At 40.3% G+C, this 14,412-nt stretch overlaps 1 protein-coding gene across 6 annotated transcripts in view; it reads left to right on the top strand.

Moving 5' to 3' along the window:
• Positions 1-14,412, top strand: part of SASH1 (SAM and SH3 domain containing 1) — a 222,841-nt gene that overhangs the window by 151,463 nt on the left and 56,966 nt on the right. For 4 of the 6 annotated variants that reach the window (XM_073575658.1, XM_073575657.1, XM_073575659.1 and 1 more), the window contains 4 exons: positions 2,920-3,052; positions 4,433-5,247; positions 9,935-10,006; positions 13,095-13,238. In XM_073575658.1, the coding sequence (XP_073431759.1) occupies positions 2,920-3,052; positions 4,433-5,247; positions 9,935-10,006; positions 13,095-13,238 (1,164 nt within the window). The remainder of the gene's footprint in view (positions 1-2,919; positions 3,053-4,432; positions 5,248-9,934; positions 10,007-13,094; positions 13,239-14,412) is intronic. The other 2 variants (XM_073575660.1, XM_073575662.1) reach the window with 2 other exon arrangements.

The raw sequence follows: 14,412 nt of genomic DNA, 5'->3' as shown, positions 1-14,412 counted from the left end.
TTGTCACTCCTAGAATACTTTTGTCATTTTTGGACATTAAACTATTTACATCCATAAATACATTGACAACATGATGTAACCAGTTAGTTGGTTGTTTCTACACACTGCCATAGGCAAGTCAGTGTGGGTTGTGAGGCGTAATATCCATTAACAAGAGGATCGTTAATCCTTAGTTGTGAATTTATTCATACATTTTTAGAAGGAGTAACAAAGAAATAATCCTGTAGAAGGGTACATTTCAGTGGAAAGACCTCACTTGTGTCTTATTGTTATTAAATTATGAAAACTGTTTTCTAAATTGGTCATTAAAGGGGTTTTCCCACTAACAAAAGTAATTTTTAATCAATACTTATTGGAATAATGACTTCCACAATTGGACGTGTTTTAAATATAATGCCCCTGTGCTGATGTCACAAGCGGGTCTTGTCCTCCTTGGAAATCTGGGGTTAGAAAATCACTACGTTTTGTGAATCACAGATCTTCCATTTAGCCGGTGTGTTTGTGTTTCATATTAAATGGATTTTGTTTCCTTTGGTGCTTAAGAGATTAACAACCCTTTCTAGGCTGGTCAGAAACAAACAGCTCCATCTCATAGCTGTTCCTGGTCTGGTCATTTCCTCTTCCTATAACATCTGGTCAAACCTTCTCTTCCTTACCAGTGAAAGCTTTGCTTCCTAGCTCCTTGGAGATGTTGTGCTGAATTTGAGAACATTGTTGTCACTGGAGAATGTTGCGTGCTGTTTTTGGGTGTATGCTTTCCTCATTGTGCTGTTTCCATTTGGTTAGTACATTCTTATCGTTCCAAATATACCTCTATACCTTTGGTGAGTGTTTGTATGTTTTACTTTTTATTATCCCTGTCTATCTTACGTCTTGATACACTAGCATTTCTATCCCAGGCCTTCTAGGGGAGGGGGAGGGGACAGCTAAGGAGTAACAGAAGAACAGTAAGGCTGGTGGCCCAAACCTCCTCACCTTTAGAGGTACCTTTGGGAGCAGGGATAGTTAGTGCCTCGGTCCTAGGGATGGTTCAGGGTCCCTTTCCATAATCACGAATAGTCAGAGCGTGACAGCTGAGATAATCTTATAAATGTGTCCCTGCTATGTACTGTGCAATGGCTGTGTCTGACCAGACAGGAACATGGTCTGATTGTACCACAGCTCCTGGGCAGGGGAGGAAGCAAAAGAGTATACAGACATTATAGCTTGGGATCACAGCCTGATTCTTTTTGTGATATGATGTTTTTCCCTGTCTGTTTTTATTCAACATTGTTTTATTTTTAAATCTGACATATAATTTCAGAGATAGGGGCCTTTTTTATTTGGCGCTACTTATGATGGTCTTTACCAAGAGGGTGTGCCCACAGAGTAATCCAGAAACACACCATCAGAGAATCCTGTAAGCCATGCCCCCTTGGAAGACCTTAACAATTAGCACTAAGTACAAAGGCCCATATGTGGTGGATAAAAAAATCTTGTTGTGAGTGTCAAATAAGAGCAAAACCTGGCCACATTTGGCCTGGTGCTAGATCCTCCTTAAGACCGAGCTTAGCCCTATTCTTTGTCACCTACTAAGCAGGTAGAAAAGCATTTTTTCCCTTAGGTGGGAAAACCCTTGGGATAAGTGACTGGCACATATTCTGCAATAGCATGATAGGTTGTAAACAGATGAATACATTAGAATCTGACACCAATAAAATTACTATTTACCTTTCTGACTTAAATTGAAATGTCCGATTAATAGAGTCACCTTAATGTATAGAGGAAGAGCAATATTTCATCCAAGTGGGAAGTGCCGAGACTTTGCATGAAGCAGCCAATCTTCTACCTTACTTATTACAGCTTGGATGTATTTCTTAAGAATCAACCGAAAACTTATTGTAACAAAATATATCTTCATAAAGAAGCAGTGTAATGAATTGATGTTTATTGTAACAACATAATTGCTATGTAAGTCTCTGCAGACATGGTCTACCTCTACGGGTGGGGCGATGGCATTGTGTACGATCTGGATCACGGACAGGATCTCTATTCCATCTTGATCCATCTGCTGTCGCTGCTGCTGGAGAAGACACACATTTTTCTGTTATTTTATTATATGGCGCTCTTGAGGCAGAACATCTGGGATGCAGCACATGCGATCAAATGTAAGAGGAAAGGAAATAAATAAACATGTGACTTGAGGTTGGGGAATATCTTCTGTATTATGATAGGCTCGGCGCCTCCCATTAACCAGTTCCATTCAGGCTTGAGAACACAGTGCTGCAGGCTATGGCTATAGAAGCCTAACATTCTATATGGAGATGGTACTATTCTATATCCTCATAATCCTGGCTGCAAGTTTACTTACGTTTTTCAGTACTAGTCTATACATTATCTCCATTAGAAGTTCAGTCCTTTCCCCACCACATAGACTAAATTCAGGAAGCATGGTGGACACTTCTTTTTTTCAAAGGGCAAAGGAAGAGGTATAACGGAAGAAAGAAGCTGGCGCCTTGCTAATGTCAACATCTTATAGCTTTCAGATCGTTGGGGGTCCTGATTTAAAGGAAAAGGATTTTTCAACAGACTAAAGGATTATATAAAGATAATATTGGCCTAATTCTATAAACTCTAAGTGATTGCTATTCACCACAAATTCCCAGCATTACTTTTGGTATGAATATCCCGGTGATTCATATGTTCTCATTGAATAGTGAGCACATGTGGCCTCTCTTCCCTTGGACATTATCTATGATTTGCCATATTTTTGCAGAACTTTATTATAATGCTTTTGAGACATGCTGTATTGGGATGGTTAGTATTTTGCTCTTTGTAGAATAAGTAGATTGTTAGAAATAAATATGTTGATTTTCTGAATTCCACTACCCTGTAGCCCTCTATCTATGTCTATCTGTGTCTATTTCCCTTCTCCACTAGTCGAGAGAACAGTCTGAAGATGAATCTGAGGAGTCAGTCAAATTTAAGAGACTGCACAAACTTGTGAACTCTACTCGAAGAGTGAGGAAGAAACTTATTAGAGCTGAAGAAATGAAAAAGCCAAATACGGAAGGTGAATATGATAGGAGAAGCATCATACTTAATGCTCCATTATGTAGACAGTAGCAGGGTAGTATTAGAACTAATCCTACAATGTTGGGAATTGTAACCATTACTCATTGGCTTTCATGCCACTTCTGCTACCCCAAAATGTCTTTTCTTATAGCCCAGATGTACTATATTACAGTTTAGAATTTCTTAACTTACTTTAGTTCTTTTACCTGTCTAAGGCCCTCACGTTGCTTTCTTGCACATTTATGGATGCCAATTAATTCGTGCTACGTCAGTCTTGCTGGCACCAGTGTTATTAAATGACGCACACCTCTTAATGATTGTGGCGCTTCTTCTGAGTGGCATGTGCCTCCATTCGCCATACCAGGAATTCTACTCTCGTCAGAGACTGGAGTAGCATTTCTCCCATACAAAATGTCAGCACTTTTGATGAGTTGGACAAGTGGGCATGACCACTCCCGTCCTGCTCCAGTTCCTCACCAGTTCAACCCATTTTGGCGAAGCTGATTCAAACTGACATAAAAATGCCAAAAGTTGCTAATTTTTTTGCGCAACGCCACGTTGCACAAACATTTTGTAACTTTTCAAAGCTTTTACTGCACTGTTCTTACATAAAAATTTTGGTGAGCCTGCCCCATGGCCTCCTGCGTCTGCCCGCCAGTGTTGATGAAATGATTACCTACTTTGTCTCACAATGCAGTCAGAAGGCCTCATAAATTGGACTGAGATCAGACCGCAATGCATGGACTGGCTGGCAGCTCTCCCGATCCGAGCGTGACAGCTTCATATATTTCTATGCAGCTTTCCATCTCGGATCAGGAGAGCTGTGGCCAGTTCGAGTGCTGTGGTCCGATCTCAGTCTGATTTATACGGCCCTCTGACTGCGTCCTAATGTTAAAAGTTTGTCGCTATAATTTTGGCCAATTAAAAATCTAAATAACTCCATAATTCATTTTTATGGCACCCCATACAAGAGAGCCCAAGTTCTGGACACTATAACAAAACATTAGGAAAATGCAGCAGCCAGTTTAGTAATGAAATCTATGAAGTTATTTTTTAATATCAGCTATTTGGTGCATCCGGCTTTAAAATGATCATGCTTTTTATGTAACTTGCAATTCAAATAATTAGAACTTTTTCCTTACTGAAATGTCATCTGCTTTAGTTCAAGATTCTTTAGGCTCTCTTTGGCAGAGCGACTTCCCACATTCTTTAAACGTTTGGCAGTGCCTTAGCTATTATTACAATTAATTGATTCATAATAGAAAGGGTGGTTTTTAAGCCGTGATCATGCAAGCTTGGCACCAAATTGCAAAAGTTCACTTAGAAATGTGACATTTATGAATATTGGTCACCTACTAATTTGATATCTTGTTTTCAGGTCTAGAAGATGCAGTTCACAGCACTCCTGTTGTAGACGATAAATCAGCACTTTATTCTGGAGTCCACAAGAAGACGCAATGTAAAGATAAATCATTAGAGAAACCCCATCCAGAAGATTTACCACTTTCTATGTCTCCTTCGTCTGGAAACTTTGACACAATGAGCGTTAACAGAAAACTAGTAAAGACACTGAGTAAAACAGAAGGTCGAGGGCTTATCAAGCCACCCAAGAAAATTGGAACCTTTTTTTCGTATCCTGAAGATGACAAATCCCAAAAGGTTTCCCGTTCCATGACAGAACGAGAATTAAGGAAAAGCCTTGGCTCCTTGAGCCATGGGGTAAGTAGTACAGAAAGTGTTTGCTTTTATGATAGAAACAGGCAGAAACATCATCTTTTGGTTTCTCTGGAAGAGGTACAAAATATCAGGAAGCAGATAAGATTGAAGAAACTTGACTCTAATTACTCGTGTGCTAGAGCTTTTCTCAGCCAGCGACCATCTAGGAAAGGAACATCTTCTCCAGTCTGCGATCAGCAAATTTTCCGCCAACGGACTAAAGGAGGCAGCAGTGTCTTTCCAAACAGAAGGCCAAGGGGCCGCACGGTCAGCGAATTCAACATCACCTACGTGGTTGAGAAAAGCTTATACAGTCATTTGAACTTGACTCATCTTGTCCGACCTGTCAGTGACCGAACTCTTAGCAAGGCTGAGAAGCGGTGCTTATTGGAAGAAGAGGAAGAAGCGGAGAGAAAATGGGCAGCCACTGTGGACCGTTGTACTAAACGGGTTCTCTTAAGAATCCATCAAAAGTCTGTGAGTCTGAATGTTCCCTTGGTGTTTGCCTTCCATCTCCTACTGAGCTGCAGTCAGCGATGACTTTACATAACCCTTCCCACGTATGATCTTCACTTTAGATGTGCACATTTTTCCACTTCAGATAGATGCCAAAAGAAAGCTTAGCCGCTAACATTTATTTCCAAATACTTAATGAACTGTGAACATTTTGTGTGGGTAGAGTCCCCTGCATAGACATTGTTGTGTTACATAATATGCCTGTATGTAAAAAATAGTCCCTTAGTGGCCACGTGTAGTATACTCTAGGTTTCTGTACTGCAGAATAATGTGCCAGTTCTTTGTGTTCTCACATTTTGGTTATAGAGCTATATCTAATTACACAACCGTAAACAGGCCTGACAAATCTTATCTCATGGAAAGATGCCTCAAGGCGCTCTTACTTCTGCACGGCAGTGACTCTGCCATTTGTAGAAAGATTTCATTATTCTGCATTGGCGCTCACATACTCCTACTGGTAATTACAATGCCATTCAGCATCTTACGGCCTCACAAATATCCCATAAGACATCTACTCGGCATAAGGTAAAACTATTTTTACATTCAATAGAATTGCCCAATTTTCTCTATTCCCCATCCTGTGTAAGCAGGGAGTCTCACACTTATCAGACTGAAACGTATCGCTGACTGCAATCTCTGGGGCATGGAGAGGGTTCACATGTTGTGGAAGTGGTCATCCCGTGTGCCATTTTGTTTTCAGACTACGCAGCATGCAGGCGGTTGTGTTCATGTCATATACCTATTATTTTCCAAAGATTCTTCTGATTGCATGTCGCCACAGATCATTCCATTAATTGTTTCATGTGCAAGAAGCGTCAGCATTGGACCCTTTTTTATTCTGGCATTGCCTTTAGGATTAATAGGGATCTATAGGTTACAATAAACAATCGTGTCAATGTCCAGACATGTTAGTAGGTTTCCTTCTAGCCTGATCAGTTTCATTGTATCTTGCGATGTTTCTGAGGCTTTCGTGTATAATTTTTGAATTGTAATGAGGAATAGCAAAAAGCTTTAAGGATATGGAAGAAGCAGAATATCGTCTTCCTTTTTTTCTGTTCTCGTGCCGTTTATCATAGATCTCTTTTTTTAATTGACCATTTTTAAGCTGAGGACTTGTTTCTTTTCGCTTTACTTGAGATCCATACTTCACTGACGTACCAGCTGAAACTTCCAGCAATGTCCTCCCCTCATTATATAAAGTAGCTACAAAATCTGTTTATCTCCCTAGTGTGGTTACAGTCCTTTGTTTTCTAAAACCTGGCTTTTTCTCTGTTTCCTCCAGCTGCCTCCTATGTTTTCTTTTCACAGAAATGTCTCTAGTGTTGAAGAGAGGGCTGAAGGGTCTTGTTTTTTTGCTTACTTGGACAAAAGGCCAGTAAATTGTCCATTTCCTGTGCAAATTCACAAAGAGATATAATAGGAAGCGATGCATAGTATACAGGAAAAGGCAAGAATTGAAAGGGGCATGTGTGTTGGGATGAATAGGGACACTATAGATAGCTAATAAGATATAATTGGATATAATGGGGGAGATTTGGTAACTTAAGTGCTTCAAAATTCTAAATGTCATACATAAGAAATGAAGGGCAATGCATGCGTTGATAAGTGGACATAGCCTCTAGGGACAGTATGGTTGTATGTGCGATGCTGTGCACCAGAAAATGTGCCAAAAATTTTGGTGCAAATTTCTGGCACATAGTAAGCCAACTAACAGGAGGTTTAAACTTAGACTAGCCAACTTAAATGTTATTATTACACCTGTTTATTTAACTATCGTAAGTCACCGAGATAAAATTCAGCTGTCTGCCAATGTAGACAGCACAACCGCTGAGCTCAGTGATTGGCTGCAGCGGTCACACGTGATGTACGGTAGGTGTGACATCACCTCTGCAGGCTGTAAACTATTATCAAAACCAGGGTCGGAGAGTAAACCTCTGTTATTTTTAAGTTTTGGAAGCGTACGGATAAAATAATTATTCATGGAAAACCCAATGTACGTTTACATTGTGTACAAAACTCTTTAATAAATCTGCACCAATTGGCTATGTGAAACAAATGGAATACAATGTTGAATTGAAAACTGACCATAACGATATTGGCTGTTGATCGTGCAATTACCTATAATAAATAATAATCTAGATTTCTGGAAAAGATTTTACTTTAGAATTATGGTTATTTCTCAGCGTTAGCACTCGGTACACTCACTGATACATCCAAGAACAATTTTCTATGATTGATTTTCCCTTTCCTTTTGTCATGTTGGGAGGAAATACACGGCTTAACCAGTTTTTTCAATGGGCAGCATTTTTCTCTTAACCAGTTGGTCTTATATTACCTATATTGTCGGCTTTAGGGTGCATTCAGACGTCTGTTCAAATCGGTCTAAGATCTGACCGTTGCGCCACAGATTGGCAGCGGCTCTCCCAACCCAACGTGACAGCTTCATAGAAACATATGAGACTGTCACGCTATGGTCAGGAGACCTGCGGCCAGTCTGTGCAATGTGGTCTGACCTCAAAGCCAATTGTACGAACGTCTGAAGGCACCCTGGACAGATTTACCTGCCTCACGATAGGGCTGTTTGATAAAGTGTGTGGCAGGGATGTGCTCTTCTCATCAAAATATTGGAAGCATTACTATTTGTATTTTTTCGCACTTTTGGTTTTGGCTGTAGCTGTAAGATGCTACCCCTTAAATACGGCTGCATACAAAGCTGACAGATCCACTTTAAGACAGGATTGGTACTGAATGGAGTATAGAGAAGGGACACTGAGCTTGGAAAGGGATTAGTGTCCCACCAGGGATATAGTCACGTCTAATCTGACTGTAACTGACCACCAGGCCGTATAGTTATGATGACAGTATGACGCCCAGCAAATATGGTACTGGGATCCAATTCTAATTACTAAGATCCCATCATAATCTCCTTTCATGATTAAACCTAGCCATCTATGCTTTTTAATACAAAGAAGAAAAAGGTCAAAAGGAGACATTTTTTTTTAGCATCCGTCAAGCCCGCTATAGCCCATGGACGTTTTCAGTGTATAGTTTCCGCTGTATAAGCGATCATTTGGAAATATTTTATGAGCATAACCCAAACATATCCACAAAAAATAAGTATAAGTATAGGATGTCTTTCAGGTATAACTACTATAAGGATACAATTACATGGAGGGATTTGAGAATCATCAAGGATTATAGCTGTTGCTAACTTTCATTTGCAGAGCAATGATCTTATAAAACGATCTATTTGTATCCAAAGTGTAAAGTGGGTCATGTGAATTAAAATCCTCGCATATCTCTTGACTTACGTCCAGCATTGGGATAGCCTGATCGTCGAATAAAATACCATAGCTTTCTGTACATGATCACTTGTTCTGTCCGGATGACAACACATACAGTATCTCCATGTTGTAGTCGCGTATATCAAGAATACTGTTGTCATACGTGGGGAATAAGTTGCTTACAGAGTTCTTGAAAGATCGGAGGTTTACATAAAAAAGAAAGGTGTGGTTATTTCTGAAACAAGAAAAAAATATTTTGGTTGGGGTCAGTCTTTAGGGAAAAAAAAATGAATGATTGAATCCTTATACAATGTGAATATTTGCAAGCTAATCTACAGGATCTTCTGCAGTTCCCAACTTAACTTTTTTTCCAATCTGCCTCAAACGGGCCGTAGACATTGGACCGCTGCGAAGTGATTATTTAGTCCAGAGCTTTAACCATACCCATGCATGATCAAGGGCAACTTATCCTATTGCTACTTTTGCATTAACACCTCTTTGGCTGCATATCTTGAGATATAAAAAACTCTGGATCAGGCAAATTAATATCCGACAACAAATCATCCCTTCGACCTGAGATTGTCGGTGGGTGCCTTCACATGTATGTCATCTCATGCATGTGGCCAGCTTTAGAAAAAGGGCAGCTGCAGTGGGCTATACCCACTTTTTATTTGGATTGATTTTTTATACTTTTTTTTTGTGTGGTTTAAGGTGTTTTCTTTGTGTTTCTTTAGGATCGTCATTGTCTACCTCTGTGTCAATAAAGTTTTTTATGTGGCAGGGATAAGCAGACGTTTTTTACTTTTATGCTTGACCTTTTTACCTGATGATGATTGATTTTGTGTATAGTATATAGTAATATCATGTAGATTCAGATATTTTCCACTATTGTTCAGTCCCTTTTAGAAAAGTGTATACCATGCCTCCATGTAACATACTGGAAGCAGATAAAGAAGTGGGGGGAGAAGATCAGGCAGGGGGTTTAGTGAACAATGAGCCATATGGTTAATACATTAGCACATCCATCAGAGGCTTGATAGAAGTCTGTAAAGACTTTGATGAAGTCTACAAATAATGGCGCCTCAACCAGCAATGTATTAAGTGGTTTCTGTGCCTCTAAACTAAATGTCCTAGACAAACAACTTCTTATCAAGCTTGTGATACACACAGACCTCATTTTGTGAGCATGAATCACTGTGGTGTAACATCAAATACTTCAATGTTTTATTTTCCCGGTTTCCATTGCTGCATGTTTTGTGCTGGATGACATTCATTGTCTGATTAATTGTATTCTTCTTTATCTCCATTATCCCATCTTTCTCTTGCTATCTGCTCCTTTCCCTTCTACTCTTTCTAATTCACAGCGGACCTGCAGCTTTGGTGGATTTGACCTAAACAATCGCTCTCTACATGTTGGAAATAATGCGGACCCTCTGGTGAGTTCATGGCGCTTCTTCTCATAGTCCAATGTAGTGTATACAAGAGACACAAAGCATTAGATACTTATGTTATCTGACTCTTGTGTATACATACATTATATAATTGACAGATTCCTTAAAGGGAATCTGTAACCAGGTTTTTGCCAACTAATCTGAGAGCAGCATAATGTAGAGAAAGAGACCATGATTCCAGTGATGCGCCACTTACTGAGCTGCTTGCTGTAGTTTTGATGAAATCACTGATTTATTGGCAGGAGATTATCATTAGAGGACTAGTAAACCTGCTGCCATGTAGTCAAGCATATTCATGAGCTCTGTATAACCCCGCCCACAGCACTGATTGGCAGATTCTGCTTATGCACAGAAAGCTGCCAATCAGTGGTGAGGGTGGGGTTACTCGGGGCTCATCAGTCACATAATTGGTAGATCTGCGTCGGATAAAACAGATTTTTTTTCAAAATGACAGCACCCAGCCCAGTGAGTAACACATCACTGGAATCAGGGTCTTTGCCCCTACAGATTTCTTTCAAAGTTACATTCTACAGCCCTCTCCAGGACTATCTTCAGTTACTTGACCTCATTGTGTATAAAAACTAATCCAAAAACAGTCAGTAACCAATAAGATCATGGCTTTCAAATAAAATCTGAACTCTGATTGGTTACAATACTGACTCATTCTCCGATCAGAGTTTATGCATGAAGATCAACAATAATGTTTATTTTTGAAGGGATTCTGTCACAAGACTTTTATTACCCATTCACTAGCCGCGCCAGAAAAGTCACATTGCTAGCGGTCTGGCAGCTCGGCTTCTATAGGAATTTTCACTGCCATCACTTAGCTGAAGTTCTGTGTTTGATTAAACATGTAAAGTTTAGTGCAGTGTAGAAAACTTTTTATTTGCACACTGCCAACAAGCAGGCTGACAGATTTCATTTGGCTTTTTAAGTGGATAAATATAGTACATTCAGTAGACAATCAGATGAAATTGGCTGCTGGAAATTGTAACAAAGATCTAATTATTGTTGGATGGTAGGAGTGAAATAATCCAAAGCCATAGTAGCAAATCTACCAATATCCAGACTACAAAACACTTGAGATCTTGTGATATGGCACTTCTCAAACATAGATCTGTGGCAATTTGGGTAATATTGGGTAAAATCCTCTGCAGCTGCCTATCTGGGACCACCAGGAGGGCTCACTCTTCAATATTCAGGAATGCCGGGGAGCTGCTAGAGAGAAGATACTTCACTTTAGTCTGGGGTCACACTTGCGAGAAACTCACACGAGTCTCGCGTCTCAATACCCGGCACTGCCGCCGGCTCTCGGGACCGAAGCACTCAGCTGCATAGAAATATATGCAGCCACACACTCCGGTCCCAAGTGCCAGCGGCAGTGCCGGGTATTGGGACGCGAGACTCATGCGAGTTTCTCGCAAGTGTGACCCCAGACTTAAGGTTGCAGTCAGATGGATGTATAAATCGGACTGAGATCCGACTACAATGCTTGGACTGGTCACGGCTCTCCTGACCTTAGCATGACAGCTGTATAGACATGTCACGCTTGGATCAGGAGATCCACCAGCCAGTTCTTGCATTGCGGTCCAATCTTGTTCCGATTTATACGGTCATCTGACTGCGCCCCAAGGCTAAAGCTACACCTTGCAACATCACATCCTATGATTTCCTATAGTCTCGCATTGACAGAGTTGAAAATGTTTCCAAATGTGTTGGATTTTCCGTAACTGGTCACAAGTGACTCTTTTGCCATAGATGTCAATGCAGATCACATTCAACTGCAACTTGCTGGACTTACCTTTGACTTTTTTTGAGCAGGTCGTAGACAAGTTGCATGAGTGTTTTTGGTGACGTAACTAGTCTGAGGGTTCCTCTCTCGCAAGATGTCACCATGTAGCACCAGTATTGAGCATGTTCCCAAATGTAAAAAAAAAATGCAAGTTTTCAAGCAGAAACCAATTGCAAAACCTCCTTTTCTGGTGAGGTTTTGGAGGAGTTTTTCTTAAATTAAAGCTATTTTTAAGAGTTTTGGAAGAGCTCTGGCGGCCTTTTGATAGGATAGTGACAGGTTTCCGTCAGCAACTGCATCAAAGAAGTGACATGTACTTTCTTCCCACCAGGCGTTTTTCAAAACCTCTTCAGGAAAAAAAAAGTAAATGAAAAACGAGATGAAAAAATGTGTGTAGTTTTCCACAGGTTTTTAAGGAGGATTTTGGAGAGTTTCTGTATAACAAACTCCTGAAAAAAACTTTGTCAGCATAGCCTAAGGTTGTGTTCATACTGCGGGTTTTTTTTTTTTCAAATTCTTTTTTTTATTAGCTTTGAAAACAAAATAATTGCTAAAAAAAATTCTCAAAAGAATGAATTTAAAAAATGACTTATTGTTTTTAAGTTCATGCTTTCATCTTCTTTAATATGCATTGGGCTTCCAAAAGTGTTTAAAAGCAGTAAAATGAAAATTTTTAATGGCCCTTTCCATTAGGAAGACGCCCAGTACTTAAAATACAAAGCAATGGGAAGGATAAAAAGACACCCGGAAAATGCCTGGGTGTGTGTTGTGTTTTAGCATTTCCACCTCAAAAAAAGCTTTAGTGATGACCCCATTTTTGAGATAGATGTTGGTCCTACCTGTGTGACCTGTATTTATTGAACTTTTGTAGAATATCCTATGGATATACCATGAATATCTGAGATGGCAATACTCCTTTAGGTAGTAGACCTGGTAGCTATGGTTCTCAGCTTGTGGAGCTCATGTGTTAGGTCACTCCCGTCTTCCCTCATAGATTTGGAGGACCAAGATCTGTTGGTGAAGCTGAAGTCCAAAGCTGTTTAGTATTAGTGTTTCTCAAATCTTACCTAAAAATAGCATTTTTCAGTCTCTCGAAGATATTTCTGCCAAAAATGTTCAATGCCTCCCTGTGTATGCAAGATTTTGTGGAATTAAAAGAAAGATTATGATTCTAGCAACCATTCGCTCGTACACGTGGCTCCGCAAATAGCTAGTTGCCCTAGGCTCTTAGCCATCATGTAGCTGTTGGAAAGCAGAGCTTGACCTGACTTACTCTTCCAGGAGAAAGATGGTGAGTTTATATACAAAGAAGTCATCAAGTCCCCCACCACGCCGAGGATCTCACTTGGTAAAAAAGTCAAGTCTGTCAAGGAAACCATGAGGAAAAGGATGTCCAAGAAATACACAAGTTCAGTGTCAGAGCAGGTCAGTAGGAAATTTACATTCCTTTCCTGCAAATTGTTTATTGAAGTTAAGCTGCTTCAGAAAGCAGAAACAATGTGTCCTGTCCTGGATCCCAGCTGTGTTGCAGAACAGGCTTCCACATATGTATGTATGCATAGCCTCCAGCCTCTAGGAACCATGCTAAAGGGGGCCGAGAAACTGGCACTGGTGTCCGGAGTGAGAAAATGCTGAATACTTGTCTGAGCTGGCCAGTGCATGTGGGGACCATAGCACAGCGGGTGAAAAGAGCCTGGACTCCGGCCAAGGCTACATGGGGTCCAAGCCTAGATTCCACTCAGACACACATTCATTGGCCAGAAGAAATGACACTGTAATAACATATGCGTTACTATCCTAATAGCAAGGCCAACAGGTCGGTGCAGGGGCCACCAAGATAATGTCTCCAAAGGATAGTAATGGCTGAAATCGTCTGGCCATAATGCTGTTAGCACATATTCATTACCTTCTAGTAGTACCCCCACATATAGCTGGAGGCTTTATTTATCGTAAGGGTAAGTTCACACGAAAGCAGATTTGCTGCAAATTTCTGTTGCAAATGCACAGACGACTGTAGGGAATCAATTCTACCACAAATGATGCAGATTTGATGCTGCCTAACAGCTATAATGAAGTAGTGTGTATATTCTCCTCCCCTGGCTCTCCTTGCTGGACACTTCTTTGCCCGAGGCCCAGAGGACATATGGTAGATCAGCAGGAGATCAGGCTGCTTTTAGCATACGAGCACCGGGATGACAGTACATACAGATGACCCAGGAGGTCCCTTCCACCTCTACCATTCTATGATATTCTAGAATTTAAAATGTAATGGTCCATTTCATAATTTGTGGACCTTTTGAAGTTACTTTTCTTTTTTTACTCTAGTGGTATTCACTAGCGTTTTTTGCACAAAATTGATCAAAATAATAATGAATCGGGCCCTTAGTGTGGAACCTTTTGCGTTAGACCCGTTGGTAATCTGTGGCAGCATTCTGAACAATTGAGGTATTTGGCACCCTTTGATTTCCCCACTGAGCTCAATGGGGAAAATCTACACATGAGCAACCATTCCACAATAAGAGCTGGTTTGGCTTGGATCACTTTTTGTTCAGGAAACTTCTGCAGTGTGTGGATGAGATTTTTTCAAGTTTTGTTGTCT

Source organism: Dendrobates tinctorius, unplaced genomic scaffold (genome assembly GCF_039654945.1).
Source record: "Dendrobates tinctorius isolate UK_male_01 unplaced genomic scaffold, ASM3965494v1 ptg000046l, whole genome shotgun sequence".
NCBI lineage: Eukaryota > Metazoa > Chordata > Amphibia > Anura > Dendrobatidae > Dendrobates > Dendrobates tinctorius.
This window is presented reverse-complemented; position numbering and strand designations above follow the sequence as displayed.